We start from the raw sequence: 20,076 nt of genomic DNA, 5'->3' as shown, positions 1-20,076 counted from the left end.
TAGAAGGGGATGATTTCCTGCACATGCTACATTTCAGCCGCTAGGCTGTACTTTGCGCCATTTTCTTTCTAAATAGCGATTTCCACACAATTAACTCAAACAAATACTGTCTTGAAAATGCCGAATCGAAAGTTATTAAAGATCTGTCAGCGGTCATATTGGTTGTTGAATGCCGGTTAAAAACCAGATTTTAAATCTCGCGCCCGTTGATTTTTACCGATAACAAATCGCAAACGTATCGCATGTTTTGGTTAAAACTTTGTGACATACTTCATCAAATTCAAATAATTCTCGTTTTTTTCGCTATTTATAGTTTTTCCATGACAGATCATTGAAATTCACTGTAGGACACCCTGTAGAAGCCTTGTCTAAGCAGACACTTCGTCAATTCAACCGGTTTCAGTTTAGGTGTAGCATTTTTACGCCAGTTAGTTTAAGATATTTGTTAATCCTTTTCATATTAATGCCCTTTATGTTTATGTTTAGGTGTGATCAGAAGACAGGAAATCAAAATGCTTTGTTGCAAAGGTTTCTTTGTCCTTTGTAACCTTGAAAAAGTTTGATGATGGTTTATGACTGTTAATTATATAAAATAAATTATTTCTAATGAAAATGCGTTTAATAATAATTCCTTACTAATGATGATTCCTTGAAATAATTAATTCATTGAATTTGTCAAAATTAGTTCCATAATTTAAAGAGAGAAAACGCCACTCATCTCGCGCCCCTTCTATTGCAGCTTGCAGAAACTAAGTAGTAAAAGGGCTTACTATTTTAACGCAAGATGGTAATAATACCGCGCGCGGCCCTCTATTGTAGCTTGCATCAACTAATTAGTTAAGGTTTTCAACGAGAGATGGCGAAACTACCATGCAGATGCGCCATTTATTGTTGCTCGCTTGAACTAATAAGATCCAGTGTCACTGGTGCAAGCACACCCTCTAGTGGAGCTAGTTTCAAGTAAATAGTTAAATGATTTAACGAGCGGTAGCGATATTTTCACTTGTCTGTTATTGTTTGCTTCAAGTTATTAATGCTAATTGTCTAATGAAAGGGGCTTCACTACTGCATCCTGCGCCATTTATAATATGTTGCTCCAACTAATTAGTTACAAGGGTTACCGAGATATGGTGCCATCTATTGGAGTGTCCTTTAAGTAATTAGTGCCATGGTTGCACGGGAGATGCCGCCACTACCAAAGTAGCCAATTGGCGTTTATCTACCTCTTACCATTGGGCAACCTATTGTTTTCAAAGATCCGGATGTGGCTGGAGCTGATGCGAGGATAACAAAATAGGACAGCCAACCGAAATATTCGTCCTCATTTGGAATAAAAAATTTGGCACAAAAATCAAATTCGGGATATAAAAAACAATGTCTGTATTTAAAAACATTCATAATAGGTAAGAACGAAAAGTAAATAACGTATAATCAGCGTATAATTGAAAATATTTTTTTTCTTACGTTGAGAAATTATAGGCGGTTTCAAAAAGGAACAGCAGTTAATCGATTAACAAACAATTCGCCAGCAGCAATACAGATCCTGATGGACAACATATATAACATTTAAAAATTAATACATAGTCTGTTATATCCAATCAGTATAATAACAAGGAGCACACAGAATTCCAATATACTATGTGGCAGGCGGGGTTAGAGTGAAAAATATATACTCTTTTTTTCGAATAACCGAATGAACATTTTAGTACTTGATCTTTTTTGCGACATATCAATTCATATAATAATATTTTTCTAAAGCGGTATTTTTATTTTACTATTACCTGTTTTACTTCAGATTTAGACAAGCATTTACTAAAAAACACGAAAGATCAAGCATTAAAAAGAGGTTACAAAATTGCAAGGTACATAGCAGATAAAGATCCCATACCGACTTTTGTTTTAACGTTTACGTTTACTTGAAACGTGGATTAGTCCGGTTGATGTTTATTAAAATCCACATTTTCGAAATTAAAAGCAATACAACATATATTTATTACGACTATCGATAATTTTATACTCTTCCTATCTAAGATAAATTCGTTCTTTAATTTTAAAATTATTAAAAAGTTTTTTAACTGGACTATATTTACAATTTTTACTTTTTTTGTGATACTTCATTCTAAAAAGTCGCCTTTCGTTCGTAGCAGTAAGAAACATCGCAAAAATAATTGAATATTTCTAGAATCACGCATTTTCTCTTGTAATAAAGGTAAGTTGTGCCGACAAATTTGAAATAAAACCACAACGGTATTTAGTATAATTGTTTTATTTTTCAGATTTTATAAAAACTAATAGACTCAGTGTACTAGTAATTCGTAGCGAGTATGCAATTCATTTAAAAGAATTATTAACCAAAATAATTGCAAATTAAAAAAAAGGAAATTGAAGAAACTAGAAAGCACATCCGATGTGACGTCATCGTTGGGATCCCTAAATTTGGGTTAAAAAAGTGGTGTTTTGTTCCCGGCGGTTGTACAAATACTTCGAGAAATAATCTAGATAAAGTAGCTGCGGTGGTGTACAGGGCAATTTACTGTGCTTTAATGATTTGCAGCAAGAAGTTTACCAATACCAAGCTCAAATGCAGTTCCACAAATTTTAACTTGTAAACACAAAAGAATAAGCATACATCGATTAATTAGTGAAAGTGAAATCTACTATTGATGGCAAGCTAGCCAAATTTACAGTGGTAATTCTGTAACCCCGATCCTGAACAAGAACCCAGTAGTTACTGCCTAATTCTTTACCTTCAGAAGCCTTTAACGAACATAAAAAGATTCTCGAAAATAGAGCAGGAATTATAAATAATGACACTGTCAAAGATTTTTTAATATTTTTGTTTGTGCTAAAAGATTAGTGTAACTAACGAAATGCAGGATTGTTCAAATATGTATATGTATATAAAAACGACCAACAAGTAAAACGCTTATTTTAACGTTTAATTTCATTCCGTGAATAACCCAATAGAAAATGTACAAACCAACAAACGAGGCTTGCATGAACCAAACGGAAGCAACAAGGTTAATCAGATATAAATAACGAATAGCCATATAATAGCAGTCCAAACAGAATCAAAAACGAGCATTAGACAAGGTTTCAATATAAAAACTTTCAATGCAATGGCAAAAGAAAGATTAAACAATGTGTTAAGTTTGTTTGGTTAGTTTAGTTTGCTAGTTTTCTTGTGGTCAAATAATTACCCTTTCATTGAAGTTTTTGATAATAACAATTATTTTTTACCTCTTTGAAATTGGAAAAATGTGATTTTAAATGCAAAAATCCCAACTGTGACATTTTGTGTTTTGATAAATTGCTATTTCTCAAATAAATTGTTAGATTTGATAATTTACGTTATTGGTGAAAATGGTGAAATTCTAGAAATATTCGAAAGGAAATTATGCCGCTTGGCAGCACACTGGCTGTACCTATTTAATATTAATATACTTTTTACTATATTACAAAAGTAGTTTGATACATATTGTACACTTCAATAAATCAGTCAATGTTTCATTATACAAAATTGGGTAGTACACTATGTACCAAACTGTGGATCACATACATATAGGTAACAAATTGTAAATAAATAATATACACTTTTTGGCATCTTTGGAAATTACATACACAAATAGACTTTGGTTTTTTGGTATAAAAGACTTACAGTTTACGGTAAGCTTTTTAAATTTATTTTTGGTACATCACACTTAGTTAATTGAATAATCTTACGTTAACTCAGGGGTGTGTAGAGAGTGCCACTAGCACGCGTCGCTCCACGGGAACCACCAGCTCTCCGGGCACCCTTCCGTTTCACGTTTTCGTCTCCGCTTCTTCGACGATTCGTTCTGCTTCTTGATAAATTTAATATTGTAGGGGTCTTCGGCCAATTCCGGGTACTCCTGCACGTTGTGTATGTAATTACCCTCGTAATTAGATACGTAACCGTTTTTGGTAAGTTCGTCGATTTCGCTTGCCGACCAATCGAAGCTGCCCGAAAAACCGTTCTTGTATGCCTCCTTCTCCTTGTGCCACGCCTTAATTCAAACGAATTAGTATCAAGGGCGTTTGTAATTGCTGGGTATCAGTAGATTCGAGGACAGTGGTCGGAAAGAAATTGGTAGCCACGGCATTCATGCAATATTAAATTTTATAAATTTTTGCAAATCTCAAAAAAAAGGGTTTTTCTTTAATAAATAAAATTTTAATTTGAAAAATATTAATTATGAAAGTAAGTTTATACTATTAAAAGAACCACAGTTCACAAAAAATATATAATTTGGTAGTTCTATGTAACAATAATAAGCAATTAAAAATCCTCTTTGAAACGCGTTGTCATTGGCTGTGACCGGTTGTGACGTCAATTCGCTCGAAAGATTACATTCCAGCCGGGCGGTAGCATAGAGAAGCCATTAGAGAACGACAACGCGTTCGTCTTGGTGGTTTTAATTTTAATTTTAGTCCTGATCCTGTCGCTTGCTCTTGTGATCTTGTGTTTAGTATCAAAAAAACAGTTTTGAAAATAATCTAAGCCGATTTTTTAAAAGGTCAATCTGATAATTTACCTTGAGTAGATGTTTATGGTGACATCTTGCATACAAAACACCGAAAGTTTTTCTTTTGGTTAGGTTCGCGATGTGAAAGCTTAAAGGTATGTTCATAGAAAATTTAGTCACTAATTTTAGACCAAATAATATTGTAATCAGCTTAAAGTTTTTAGTTTATAAAATTCAAACTTTATATCAAATAAAATGTAAATTATTAAAGAAAAACAAGAAGGTATTTGTTTAAACTAGTGGAAATCTAAATACTGATTTTAAAGTATATTGGAATTGATAACTTAAAGTGTTCTTAATTTTATATAGATCATGAAGCCATTCCCATGGAGACTGCAACAGGATGGGTGCAAATTCGAAGAGTTAAAAATGTTTGCACTGACAAGGCTAAAGTGACACCTGCGCATAATGTTAAAAACAACCGCTTTTTTTTCTGGTAGACGAATAAAAATGTTATCTCGCGTTTTACGGGTTGTAGTCAAACACAGTAGCAGGATTTGTAATATTGTTGCTTCCATTATTATCATGTAAAGCACACTAAGCATAAATACCAACTGATGTAGATTAAATACAAACACACCTCTACCATGCAAAAAATAAATGCAAATAATATGATTATATCATTTCCGCGCGTTGAGTGTCGTCAGAATTTGAAATATTAATTGCAACTAAATATTGGGTTTTGAATTTGGATATTTGCTATGTCTTATTTCTATACATAAACAAATGAATAAAAAAAATGTCCAAGTTCCCTATACCAAATAAACCTCTTACCCCAGCAAATAAAGCTTCCTAGGCCTTAAAAGTTAATATTCATATTTTTCTTATAAACAAATAGAATCATCGCAAAATAATACCATCGAAATGTGTGTAGGAATTATTATACCTATTTGTAATGACGTGACCAATCATCCCGTTGACTTCTTCAGAGCTTAACTGAAACTACTTGGCATTCTACTCTGCATCGGCCTATATACTCTCTGATAGGGGCGAAGCTAAAGGAACTTTGCCTCGGATGACCGATTCCCATATTGGTGAAAGATCGCGGTTAAGATTGTTTACTTGTTTAGAAATGGATTCTCGGATTTTTCTTTGGATCATTACATGCAAGGAGTTTAGTTTGTTGGAATATGATTTGATATCCGGTTTCATGGTTATGTTCGGTGGGTTTACTTGTCGTAGTATTATGGACGACCTGATGGATAAATCTAATGAGGCACTGAGGAAGATCGACAGATGGATAAGCCAAAACGAACTAGGCATTGCACCAGAGAAGATTTAACTGAATTGAAACTTAACCCGTTACAAGAAATATATGTTCCAGACAAGCATTTTCAAATTAGGATGAGACGAGTAAATTCAAGATTTCCGGTTTTTTATATATCTAAAATAAAGTTGAGAGTTTCAGAAATAGGGGTACCGATATATCAGATGCGTTCACAAAGTAAAGTGATTTTTAAGTTTCATCATCAAAAAGTCTTTATTTATTCATAAAAATTAATGTTGTCTGTAAGCACTTTCCGGTATAGCCGTAACTTATTCCAGCGGGTTTTTCTTTATCTCCTCAATTGTTCTAAACCTCCTTCCTTTCATGAGTTTCTTGACTGTTTGGAACAGGAAAAACTCGGAACAACAAGCAAGAATGAGTTAGCAGGTGCAGGTGATGGAAAATCCTGGAATTGTTTTCTAACAATTCCAGACGTTTTCTTCGTATTACTCTTCGAAAACGGCGCATAACTTCAAAGTAATATTGTTTATTGACCGTACGACCTTGTAGTAAGAACTCTTTATATATTACGCCACGACAATCAAAGAACACTGTAAGCAAAACCTTGACATTTGATCGAACTTGACATGCTTTTTTCGGTCTTGGCGATTCTGGGTTCTTCCATTGGGCTTTGGTTTCGACGTCATAACCATATACCCACGATTTGTCACAAGTTATGATCTTGCTGCTACACATTTCATGACCAAAACTTCGGAAAAAAATGCATGGTAGGAAATAATAGAGATGCCGACGTCTTCAGCAACTTCTCTAATAGTGTTTCGACTACTTTTCAGCACCATATGTTTCATTTCTTCAACGTTTTCATCTTCTCGGCCATCTTGGAATCGCTTGTACCACTTATAATTTTTTTTTTTGCTCAAAGTAGATTCGCTATGTGCCATTGTCAACATTTCAAGTGTATTTCACTGTATTCCATTTTTTACACAAAATTTTATGCAAGTTCTTTTTCTTTTTTTACAGCCGAAAATCGCCGAGTACACGAAACACATTTATCGCTTCTGGCTGAAACCGTGAACATATCTTAGGGACATGTATACCAACATAACAAAAAAAAAATCTACGATCGAATGTACGTCGCCCGCCCAATTACAAAAGTCACCGTACTTTTTGAACACACCTCGTATTTAAAATTAACAGCTGCGATTGCTAATTCGACATATTATACCTTTTTCTTATTAATATTTAAAATATTACGAAATAACTTTGGATGGATAACTGAGGGTGACAACCGATCCTTTCAAGGAGCCTACTTTTGTCACAGTTTGTCACAGTTTGAAAAATATTAATCAGGAATTTTTGTTCATGAAAGCTTGATCCATCCCCCTCCGCTGACAGCAATGCCTGTCTAAATAATTTCTTAATGTTTATTTAACGTTTTAGTTAGTTCATTCAGCAGCGTTTCGGTGGCATCATTTTTAAAAGGGTTATTCTATTTGTTTATATTAAAAAATGAATCCTAGGGTTTATGGCTGAAGAAGCTTCATTTCCTGAAGTTTGTTCAATATATGCTGCTAATGTTTATTAACAATTTAAAATCGACAGTCGTTTAGATTTTTTGCTCAAACTAATTTATTAACTTTTGTATGATTTTTTTTCTAAAAAGCTATAGCATTACTTACAAGTCAGAAAACTGTTTTGTCACACCTTGTCTTCAAACCTACTGATCAGTATGAAACTAGGTGGCAGTTTCTATAAAAACCACCTCGATTAGACTCTAATTCAGTTGGCTTACCTTTCTGACGGCCGATAACTTGGCGTGGTGAAGCAGCCTTTGTTTTTCCTTCTCCACGTTCGTACCGTACCTCAAATTGATCACGACGTTTGCTCGGTGAATCTTCACGTCGAAGTAATTGTTCCCGCTGCCGTTTTCCCGGACATTTTCGTGGAAGGTGGTGTTGACTTGACCCTGGAGCCTCTTCAGTTGGGCCTTGTCGTCGTTTATTTTCCACGTCTCCTTCTTTACGAAATAAAACGCGTCCTGCTGATTGCCGTGGACGATAAACGAAAACGGAAGCAAGAATGACCTGTTAAACACCGAGGTGTAAACGTCGCGATAGATGGCGTTTGCGGCGGGCACGCTGGACACGATTGCTTCCCCGGAGTCAGTTTTGGATACCAATATACCCCTGCCGAACGGCGGATCGGAAGAGGCGCCGATTTTCTTCGGCACTAGATCGATTACGTCAGTTTTGAGGGCCGATTTCGAGAATACAGACAGTTCTTTCGCGTTTTGCATTTTTCTCGAGTTCAGGTGGGCGAGAAAACCCGACTGGATTTCGGTGATCGCAGCTTGGCGAGTCAGCTGGCTGCTAAGCACCTCGGACGGATTCCAGAAGTCTGGATTTTGGGTCAGTAATGGTGGCATTTTACCTCCCGGTAGGTTTTCCATGAACAGTTGCGGTGCCAAGCTTTTCAGATTGACTCCTATCTTCTCCATCCAGTCGAGATGATCTTGAAAAAGAAGCGACAGCTTGACATGCGAGTTGTCTGAGTTGCCTTCCAATGCATTCTCAGAGATGGTTACTAGTTTTGGTTAGTAGCATAAGGACGAGGAGTTTTTAATTAATTATTTTGTCTGGTCTTCGAAATCCCAGCTAATCTGGAGTATTATTGCAAACGCAATTAAAAAATTATTTTTCAAGCAACGCCGTTTTTTTACTTTAAAAAACTACAGAAATCCGCATTTGCAGAGAACTGGTGCAAAAAAAAATCTCTTGAAAGTCGCTCAAATACCCAATTTCTAAGATCTTTTTTATTTTATTATTAATTTATTTATTTACACCCATCAAATAGACGAAGCCAGTTGCCAGACGGGGAAGTACAAATTACGAACCAAGACAACAAAACAGGAATTCCAGAATTCCAACAACAATATTAATGATAACATTACAAATTAGAAGTAAATATCAGAAACACATTTTGATTTCCTAATAACTGCAGTAAAAAAAGTACATCCTGTCCTGGAGGTTGTTAGAATTAGAGCACATAAAATGCAGCAGTGAAAATTTCAAAATATGATTTCAAAATATATGAAGACAAAATGCGTCAAGAGCTTTTCAGGGGATAAGTAGTATCAGCTACTCGAGCGACAAGTTTCGAAGAAATATTAAAGACTGGCTTGTTCTATGACTTGAAAAACTTAAAACTGAGAAAGTACTGAAAAGAATCTAATAAAGAAAACTTATAGGAGGGTACTGTCCTTCAACTTTGAAAGTTAACATTTATAAAATCTTTCCCGTAATTTTCTTTAAACTTTCGGCGATCTTGTTTTAATTAATTAAATGATTATAATTTTTTCGATCATTTTTTGCTTTTACTTTAATAGAAAAATGTTTACTTGCTACGAATTTGATCTCATGGCTTTTGTCAATTTTTCTTAAATACAAGTATTATGAAGTTTCACCTTACACTTAAAAATAGATATGACCAAATAATTAGGAATAGGCATAGGAAAATATTTCACAAAAATGATCGGAAAGTGACGACAGAGAGAAAAATTGAACTATACAAAGGTTGTCTAAAAAATCCCCAAGTTTTTGCTACTATATATATATATATATATATATATATATATATATATATATATATATATATATATATATATATATATATATATATATATATATATATATATATATATATATATATATCCTCACGTATTGATTCACGGATGGAAAAATGTGATGACACTATATTCCGGGATATCATCCGTTCGCTCGTTGAACTCCGACTGGAATCCTGCAAATCTTGCATCCGACTGGAATCCTGCAGACGTTTCGCCAAAATCTCACTTGGCATCTTCAATGCTCGCGCTCCGAGTGTTCGAAGTGTTTTCGGAGCGCGAGCATTGAAGATGCCAAGTGAGATTTTGGCGAAACGCCTGCAGGATTCCAGTCGGATGCAAGATTTGCAGGATTCCAGTCGGAGTTCAACGAGCGAACGGATGATATCCCGGAATATAGTGTCATCATATATATATATATATATATATATATATATATATATATATATATATATATATATATATATATATATATATATATATATATATATATATATATATATATATATATATATATATATATATATATATATATATATATATATATATATATATATATATATATATATATATATATATATATATATATATATATATATATATATATATATATATATATATATATATATATATATATATATATATATATATATATATATATAGTTTATATTTTGTTTTTTCTTAGACCTTCTCTATATTTATGTTTAGGTCTTTGTATTAAAAGCGATTAAAATTTTTTTTGTCCATATATTGACGTTTCGGTCTTCTATGACCTTCTTCAGAAAGGGGTACAGTCAAAAAGAGACAAACACAAGAACCAAAAGCTAAACATATATATATATATATATATATATATATATATATATATATATATATATATATATATATATATATATATATATATATATATATATATATATATATATATATATATATATACACATATATATATACGCAAATTTCTTAGTCCCAGGTTCCATCAACTCTATATACTGTCTTTAATATTTGCTTTCATTCATTGTATTTTAAGAGTGTCATTTATTTTCACCCCTACTTCTTATCATTTTGTAAATCCAAACGAATTGTAATAAAACCACGCTTTTTTTTTTTGAAAATCACTTCTTTTTTGTAAAAATGCTGACGAAGTATTTAAAAAATTATTTAGACGAAATCATTAAATATCAAATGCTAACCTTTCGGTCTGTCTCTGTCGACACCCATATTGATGGGATCGTTTCCATTAAACCTATACAAATGAAGTTGCGTGGGCGTTGCCACCCTCTCGAGCACATTCTCCCATAGAGGTGACATCCACTGCCCAATTAGTGGATCATATATTTTTCCATTTGGCATGTGGACCAGAGAAGTGACCTGCAAACACACAAATTCTGAGATTAGAAAAGTATTTCTTTGGTACACACTCAATAATATATACAAAAATATAAACAAATATATATTTACATATTCTTTTAATAGCATTTATTAATAAACCTCCTCAGTGAAAGTTTCGTTTCCACCAGCTAATTTTTTGGTTAATTTCCCTTAAGAAAAAAACTGAATGTATACATCTCAACTGCTGTTGCAACGTTGAAATAGACGTGATCAATTTCAAAAATAGTTACCTGGTCTAATATTCCTCCACAGAAGTCAATAGGAAGGTACAAATACGGATTCGAGTCATATACAATGTGTCCATAAGGTGACCTCATAATTTCTCTAATTCCTTCTCCATACTGATTAAAAATCATGACCGGAGTGCCGCACTGATCTGTGGCGACGTAATACTTATGTCTGTAGACTTGGGCGAAGATAAGGTGACCTCTGTTGTCGTATATCAAAGACATGAGTTTTCCGTCGCGCGGCGAATAGATCTGGCTGACTTCTCTCGGTCTGTGGTCATTGTTGTAGAAAAATTGGGTCACGTTCCCGAAATTATCTTTCCTCGCCAACAATCTAAAGGTCAAAAATTAAACGAACTAACGCTAAAATTAATAATAAATCTTTACCGATCCATATGATCGTAAAAATATCGAACATCGAAGCGCCCTCTCTTGGTAGCTCTGACTAAGAGACCTTTGGCATTGTAGTGGAATTTTTCTTCCCGAGCATTTTGGATGACCAATCCCCGACTGTCGTACTTATATTGGCCCTCGCCAAACTTGGTTATCCTATCCATAGAGTTGTATTCCATGGGAATAGTGTTGCCTCTACAATGTTTCTGGTTATTTAGAAGTGTCCACGGAAGCAAAACAACTATACATCAATGAACTAAACATGATTTTAGTGTTACTTAGTAATTCCATCAAATCAATTTAATTTAACCGTCCGAACTACCCAAAAACGAAAAATATAAATTACCCTACGTATATGAAAAAGAATCTTTTTATTATCTACATAATCTATGGATAATATAGCTCCATAAACTCATATACATATATTTGGAAATAATTATTAGGTATTCTATTATACATCATTTTAAACAACCTCTTTTATAATTGCAAATAAATCATTTTAAACAACCTCTTTTATAATTGTAAATAATATACAGGGTGCTGGCATAATTAATAATTTTAAAGGAACCTCTGTATACGATGGAATAAGTATACAAAAATAAATGGCAATAAAAGAAATGATTCGTATTAAAAAAGATATAAATGCAGTAAATGATAGAAAAGGTATTGGTAATTTTTTTATACCGCAATTTAATAACATAATCTAAATAAAAAATCAAATTCAGTTTTGTTCGATCTTATTTTGGTAGAGGAATATTTTTCAGGTAAATTGTGAGTATCAATTAGTTTTTTTTTATTATTATAAATTTGCCTAACCTCTAGCCCGGTTCAGTCAGGCTATTTTTTTGCGACACTGTGTGCGTTTCTTTTTTTGAAGAGACAATCGACAAAAAGGAACGAGAACGGCACCTAGTCAGTTGCGATTAAACAAGCAAGGTAGGATTTACTTTCCGCGTCGATACAAAATTTGGTCCATACGAGTCGGATATTAGTTTTCGGAAAATAATTGTGTAATCGGTGATTGCAAGACTTTCCCCGGATTTTTCGTTGTTCTCGAGCAAGTGCCTTTCGTATTGTCAAAAACTCGTTTTCTTTTTTTTTTACCGATTTTCGTCGAAATTCGATTAATATATCGATGTATATATATATATATATATATATATATATATATATATATATATATATATATATATATATATATATATATATATATATATATATATATATATATATATATATATATATATATATATATATATATATATATTCGAGCAAATCCAATTGACTTCACCTTTACTTTGAAAGGCATTCTAGCCGGGTTTAAATCTTGACTAGCCTCATTTTCGGATTCTTAATTTAACCTAAATAACTGATTACATCTATCGGTAATTAGCGGCGGCAATTTAGAAAATTTCGGGTCTTTTTTGTCCATTTTGTTATTGGAAAATGGCACCCACTCTTTCGGCTTCCAATACTGAAAAATTAAATAGATATATCGTTCAAAGAACTACTTTTTAAATAGTATTAAAGAGGCATACTCCTTAGCTGTAAAAGCCAAGGTTGATGACTCGCAAATTTATGAACTCAAGGGTAGATATGAAGATACATTGAAAGAATATACAAAACTTCAAGAACTTCATAACAATATCTTAATTTTAACTTCTGTTTTGGGGGAACAAGAATTTTTACAACAGGATGAAGTTAGGGCCACTACTTCAAAGACATTTTATGGGTTCAAAGCGATTTATTTCGAGCTTGTTGGTACTGGTTCTTCGTCCGCACTCATTTCGCAATGTACAAAAAAATCTATCAAACTGGAGCCTTTAGGCGTAAAGGTTTTTTCGGGTAACTATAAAGAGTGGAGAACATTTCTTGACATGTTCAATAGTTGTATTCACCGCGATACCGAGATAGCCGATATCGATAAATTTAGGTATTTGCTTAAGTATTTGGAGGGTGAGCCTTTAGCTCTGGTTCGCTCTATGCCTCTTACGGACGATAACTATTCTATTGCATATAATGCACTGGTTAAAAAATATGAAAATCATAGACTGATTGCTAAAAATTTTTGGAATGAAATTTACTTTTTTCCTTCATTGAAAAGTGTTGATAATATTACCGAGTTGAGCAAACTCTTGAATACATTTTCCGAAAATTTGGAGGCACTCAGAAACTTGCAATACCCAGTTGATCAATGCGATTTCGTAAACTTTCATTTGCTTTTGTATAAAATTCCAAGCAACACGCGTAATAGATTCGAACTTGAATTTGCTAATAAAACAAACGACAGTAGTAGTGGCACTTCGAAGGGACAACCGTCATTTTTGGATGCGCAACTTTGGGCTATGCAGGCTTCAATTGCAATACAGGTGGCGGTTAAAAATAATTTCAAAACTTCATATCTAAATAAAGATGCGCGCGCCTCGTTTAAGAAACCACAATCAACGCCTGGTGTTTTCGTAGCCGGTGGAGTTGTTTGTTCGTTATGTAGGGCGGAACATTCTTTAGCGTCTTGCAGTAAATTTTTGGGGAAAACTCCTTATGCCAGATTTAATTTTATAAAAGGCAAACATTTATGTCTGATTTGTTTTGGAGCACATGTTGTTAAAGATTGTTCTGTGTCACAGATTTGTTGGTGCGGCTGTCGCCACAATGCTTTGCTACACTTTTCAAAAGGTAATAGTAGTACCAGTACTTCGGGTACACAACTTGCATCGCCAGCGGGCGGACAAAACGAAGATCAAGATACGTTGAATAATTGTGATAGTGTTGTTCCTGTCGCAGCATCGTTAGTTTCCTCTTCCGATGCAATGTCAATTTTTTACGGCTGTTGTTCACATTAAGAATTTTAGTCAATTCGTGTTTTGCTTGACTTCGCTTCAGCGGCCAATTTTATTTCGGAAGATTGTCTGATGCGTCTTGGGCTGCCTCGGGAACAGTGTAAACCTCTAGGAAAATCTAAGATTTCGAACAAAACTAATGTCGCTTACCGACGTATTGTACAAAAATTTTGGAGTCGCTAAATAATAATATTAAGCGGCTATGGGAGGTCGAAAGCGTACCTAATATCAAAACGGTATCGCCCGAAACTGAATTTTGTGAAAACCTATACAAGACAACCCATTTTAAAGATTCTTCTAGTCGATACGTTGTCGCTTTGCCTTTTCGATTAAGGAACCCAATTTTTAGTGAATCGAAAAATTTAGCTTTACGCAGACTTTATTCTTTGGAAAATAGATTATATCATAACCCAGCTTTGCTCGACTTGTATAGAAATTTTATGAGGGAATATCTCGAGGCTGGTTATATGTCGATCGTTAGTCGGACCGATGCGCCTGGTCGGTACTACATTCCTCATCATTGTGTCATACGGGAAGAATCCGTGTCAACCAAGCTCCGCGTGGTATTCGATTCGTCGATGAAATCCTCCAATGGGGTCTCATTAAACTTTATGCTGGTCCAAAACTTCATTCCGATATTTCTAACGTTTTGCTTAAATTTCGTTTGCATAAATTCGTTTTGATAGCAGACATTAAGAAGATGTTTTTACAAATACGGGTTCACGATGAGGATAAAAGGTTTCAACTTATTTTATGGAGATTTGACCGTGAAAAGCCGGTACAAGAGTATAGATTGGATACTTTGGTTTTTGGAGTTGGTAGTTTACCCTATTTGGCCGATAGGACCATTAAGCAATTAGCTATAGATGAACGGCAATCGTTTTCATTTGCCTCGGATATCCTGTTGTCTGATATTTACGTTGACGATATTCTGACAGGTTTTCACGATCTGGAAGTTGGTAAACGTATAAAATTTGAGCTCTCAGAACTTTTAAAGAGAGGTAGTTTTGAGTTACGAAAGTGGGCTACTAATTGTGCGGAGGTTTTATCGGACACCCCTCTTGAACATCAGCAACCCATTAATTTTGATACAGTCGAACCGCTATGCTTCAAACTTCTTGGGTTGCAGTGGCAACCAGCTTTTGATAGTTTTACTTTTAAAATTGGTAATATTTCGAGTACCGAGTGTACCTAAAGAGAGATTTTGTCAAATTTGGCTAGACTTTTTGATCCTTTGGGCATGATTGCCCCCCTAACGTTGTACGCTAAATGTTTAATTCAACAGCTGTGGAGCTTGGGCCTTGATTGGAACCAGGAACCTCCCCCCGAAATTACCGCGAAATTGAGAAAATTTCAGTGTGAGTTGGATCTGTTGTCTTCTCTAAAAATTCCTAGGCACATGCATGTGTTTCAAGCTGAATGTGAAGTGCATGGATTTTGCAATGCTAGCCAAAGCGGATATGGGTGTGTGCTCTTCCTTCGGGTTTTTGTAAATGGCGAGCATAAAATTATTTCGTTGTTGGAAAATCGAAAGTCGCACCTCTGAAGAGAATAACCTTGCCCCGTTTGGAACTATGTGCTGCTGTTTTGTTGTCAAATTTAGTAGAGTTTATTCGTGATGCTCTGAATAAAATTATAATTAAAAAAAAAATCGCGTGGTCAGATTCAAAACTAATTCTGGCGTGGATTAAATCCTCTGCTCATAGATGGCAAACATTCGTTAGTAATCGAGTAAGTCATATCCAAGATAAGATTTCTCCTGATAGTTGGCGTTATATTCCTACTAACGATAACCCCGCAGATTGTGCCAGTAGAGGACTTATTCCTTCACAAATCTTAGAATACCCTACTTGGTTTCATGGGCCTCGGTTTCTTCGTTACTCTTCTTATCATTGGCCTCGCGATTTATCGGCCGAAAGTCCCTCTGAATGCTTAGAAGAGGAGAGCAAATTTATGACGACGTTAATTTACATATCCGACCCGTACGGTGTGTTTAATAGATATTCTTCATTGGATCATTGCATATTGTGTAAAATTTTGCAATAATATTCGTACAAAACGCCAAAATCCGGTTGCCGCTTGTTCAGCGGCTCTTTGCTTTTGCTTTGATATAAACAATGCACTTTTGTGTCTTGTTTGGCAAGTACAACGTGAGGTTTTCTCTGATGCTATATATAAGCTAGAAAAAAACAAAGGCGTAGATAAGGTTTTAAGAAAATTGAATCCATTTATGGATAATCAAGGTTTCTTGAGGGTCGGCGGTCGCTTGATAAATTCCAAATCTTTGCCACACGATAGGAAATTTGCATTGTTACTCCCTCAAAAACATCGTCTTACTGAACTGATAATATTTTATTTACATAGGAAATATTTGTATCCGTGTTTGCAAACATTGCATTTTTTGATTCTACAACAGTTCTGGATACTGTCAGCGAAAAATGCTATTCGTAGGCGTTTGTCTCGTTGTTTAAGATGCTTTCGAGTGGATCCCAAGCCTGTTGTACCATACATGAGCGATTTACCGGCAGGACGTGTATCACAGGCCAAGCCATTTCAGGAAGTAGGGGTGGACTTTGCAGGTCCCTTTTCTGTAACGCCTTTAAAGGGCAGAGGGATAAAGGCCCAGAAGGCATATGTTTCTATTTTTGTTTGTTTTGCCGTTAAGTCCATACATTTAGAACTGGTTTCCATTTTGTGTACTGACGCTTTAGTTGGTGCTTTAAAGCGCTTTATCGAACCTAGAGGACGTTGTAATATTATCCGCTCCGATTGTGGTGCCAATAGATAACTGGTGGAGCTCATGAAAAACGCCGTTGAGACGGAAAAAATCAAATGGTACTTTAATCCACCATCAGCACCTAATTTCGGAGGGTTATGGGAAGCTGGTGTGCGTAGCATGAAGTATCACCTGGTTCGGTCAATAGGGCTAAACAAATTAACTTTCGAGAAAATGTATACAACGCTATATTGCATCGAATCTGTTTTAAACTCAAGACGTTTACACCCTTTGAGTAGTGACCCTAATGACATAAGCGCTTTGACTCCAGGGCATTTTTTAACTCTGGAGCCTCTTACTTCTTTACCTTCTAAGGATTATACGAACGCTAATATTAATACTTTACAACGTTGGGAATTGGTGCAACGATTGCATAGCGAATTCTGGAAGCGGTGGCATCACGATTATTTGAACACGCTTCAGCAGCGTTCGAAATGGACAAAAAAATACCCCTTATTAAACATAGGAGATATGGTAGTCATAAAAGACGAATTAAATACGTCCCTTCGATGGTTACTTGCCCGAGTAACACAGGTTCATCCTGGAACTGACGGTATTTGCCGAGTAGCGACAGTTAGAACTAGAAACGGTTTTTTGCAAAGGCCCATATCCAAACTATGTCGTTTACCTTATTTAGAATAAATTTAGAAGAAAATGTTTTTTTTCTTATTTTCGTTTTGTTTTCTTTTCTTTCATTAATTACACTAGAATGTTATTTTGTTAAAATACACTTGGTGATTTTAAGGTCGGCGGTATGTTCGATCTTATTTTGGTAGAGGAATATTTTTCGGGTAAATTGTATCAATTAGTTTTTTTTATTATTATAAATTTGCCTAACCTCTAGCCTGGTTCAATCAGGCTATTTTTTTGCGACGCTGTGCGCATTTCTTTTTTTGAAGAGACAATCGACAAAAAGGAACGAAAATGGCACCTAGTCAGTTGCGATTAAACAAGCAAAGTAGGATTTACTTTTCGCGTCGATACAAGTTTATTATAATAGAAATGAACATAAACCAACAATTAAGTAAACTCTTAGCAACATAATTTTCAAAGTCAATATATTCATTTCAGTTATTTCATATTTACATTCATGTTCCATTAAAAATGTCGCTAAGATATGTCAATATTATTATAGAAAATATTTAATTCATATCATATTTTTATGCATTTCATGTTCCTAATAACTGAAACGTTGAGTAAAATTTAAACTTAATATTCAGAAGAAAAATAGATCTTAAGTAGGGTTGTGAAATTGACTGGTCAAATTTATTGTATCAATTGACCAGTCAATTGACCGAAATAATTTTCTGATAACTAAATGGAGCGAATATTTTTATTGGGATTCTCCGAATCGCTAGTATCGTATTCAGGTATTCCTTGAAGAGGGTTATAGGTAAATTAGACATCACAAACGCATAATAATAATAATGATAGATAACACTCTACAATTTCAAGATGTTATTTAAAACATTTTTATCGAATTTGGCTAGTTGTAACGAACATTTTAAAAAGCGCACGCCCATGTGTGGCGCCGCACGTCCCAGACGTACCCGTCGCCGCGACCCTCCGCGCTACCATGCATTAGACGAACCGCGGAGAAGTAGTAGAACCCCGACCGCAAAGGGTTATGCAGCGACTCTCGGAAAACGCGTTTAATTTCGAATATTTCGTTGTCCACCCATAGTATTTTACTTGAGTTCGGAATTACATATTTGTAGTGACACATAAATTGTTTAATTTCGTGTACCCGCAAACCCCCACCTTTCATAGTCAATTAAGAAGTGGTCAATTGACCAGCTCCAACATTATGTTGTTGTTGTTATGTTTTGCGTTTAGTTAGTTTAGGTAAAATTTGAATTGAAATGCTGCTTATTGAGGGTACAAGTAAATGCTTTATTTTATTTTTTTGGAATTTTATACACTGTGATCAAAAATTGTTGCTGTAGCTGTGGCGAGAAACTCAAAATGAGTTCAAGAAATGGTTTTGAAATGTTAAACAATTTTATTATTTTTATTTAACTTTTAAATAATTTAATTTAAATAAATAGGTGATATAGTGAGCGTCTTAAATATAAAGCAATTTTTGAACTTATTTTCATTTTACCACTTATCCGGTCCTCAAAGGCTTCCTTTTAAATTTTAAATTTTTCTACATTTCAATTAGGGTACTTCCCGCCAGGCAGTTCTTTGTTAGAGAGTTGTCGTTCTATCTAACTTAAACTAATTTCTGTGAAGGTAAACTTCTACTTTTAATTTTATCCTAATTTTAATATTTATTTGTGAATATAAATTCGGCTTTAATTAATATCAGATATAAAGGGGTTTTCAATTAGGACGGGTCGAAGTTTGTTTAAGCTGTTTTTTTCATTTAGGCGAGGCGCATTTTTGGATCAATGGCTATGTTAAAAAAATGCCGGATATGGGACCCACACGAGGTTCACCAGGTAGCAATGTATCCACAAAAAGTAACTGTTTGGTGCGGATTTTGAAGTGGCGGTGTTATTGGTCCCCATTTTTTTACTTTGGCGACGGCATTACCCCCAAAGGCGATCGCTACAGAACAATAATAACCAATTACTTTTGGCCCAAATTGAACGATATGGACATGAACAACATGTGGTTCCAACTGCCATACAGCGGACGCCACGGTGGAGCTTCTCGGTGAACATTTTAGGTGTATGATTATCTCTCGCAGAGGTGAAGTGAATTGGCCACCAAGATCGTGGCGATTTGACTCCGCTGGCCTTTTTCTTGTGGGGTTTTCTAAAGTCAACATGACTTAAGCAATTGCTAGAATTCAGTCGGAACCATGCTCAAGTCATGCGATGTTATATTCCATAAATAATGGCTCAACTTAGTTAATATCTCACACACATCTTGTTTCATTCCATTTCAACATCGACCCGCCCGTATTGAAAATCCCTATAGAAGGGGTGGCAAAAAAAACTTAATGATCTATGAGTTTGGATTTTTTCTTAACTTGTAATACGAATGTATCAATCGATTCTATCGACATGAATCGATTAATTTTAATTTATTTTTGAATAGCGC

At 34.6% G+C, this 20,076-nt stretch overlaps 1 protein-coding gene across 3 annotated transcripts in view; it reads right to left on the bottom strand.

The window, feature by feature from the left end:
* Positions 1 to 1,381: 1,381 nt before the first annotated feature.
* Positions 1,382 to 20,076, bottom strand: part of LOC132705524 (teneurin-a) — a 737,223-nt gene continuing 718,528 nt past the window's right edge. For all 3 annotated transcript variants that reach the window (XM_060676144.1, XM_060676145.1, XM_060676146.1), the window contains 5 exons: positions 11,404 to 11,604; positions 11,020 to 11,350; positions 10,591 to 10,768; positions 7,568 to 8,286; positions 1,382 to 4,028 (listed from right to left, as the gene is read on the bottom strand). In XM_060676144.1, coding sequence (XP_060532127.1) covers positions 3,753 to 4,028; positions 7,568 to 8,286; positions 10,591 to 10,768; positions 11,020 to 11,350; positions 11,404 to 11,604 — 1,705 coding nt within the window. In that variant the 3' untranslated portion in view covers positions 1,382 to 3,752. The remainder of the gene's footprint in view (positions 4,029 to 7,567; positions 8,287 to 10,590; positions 10,769 to 11,019; positions 11,351 to 11,403; positions 11,605 to 20,076) is intronic.

This window comes from Cylas formicarius, unplaced genomic scaffold (assembly GCF_029955315.1).
Source record: "Cylas formicarius isolate icCylForm1 unplaced genomic scaffold, icCylForm1.1 PGA_scaffold_7__23_contigs__length_41026272, whole genome shotgun sequence".
Classification (NCBI taxonomy): Eukaryota; Metazoa; Arthropoda; class Insecta; order Coleoptera; family Brentidae; genus Cylas; species Cylas formicarius.
The sequence above is the reverse complement of the archived record's forward strand: the minus strand, read 5'-3'. Positions and strand labels throughout refer to the sequence as shown.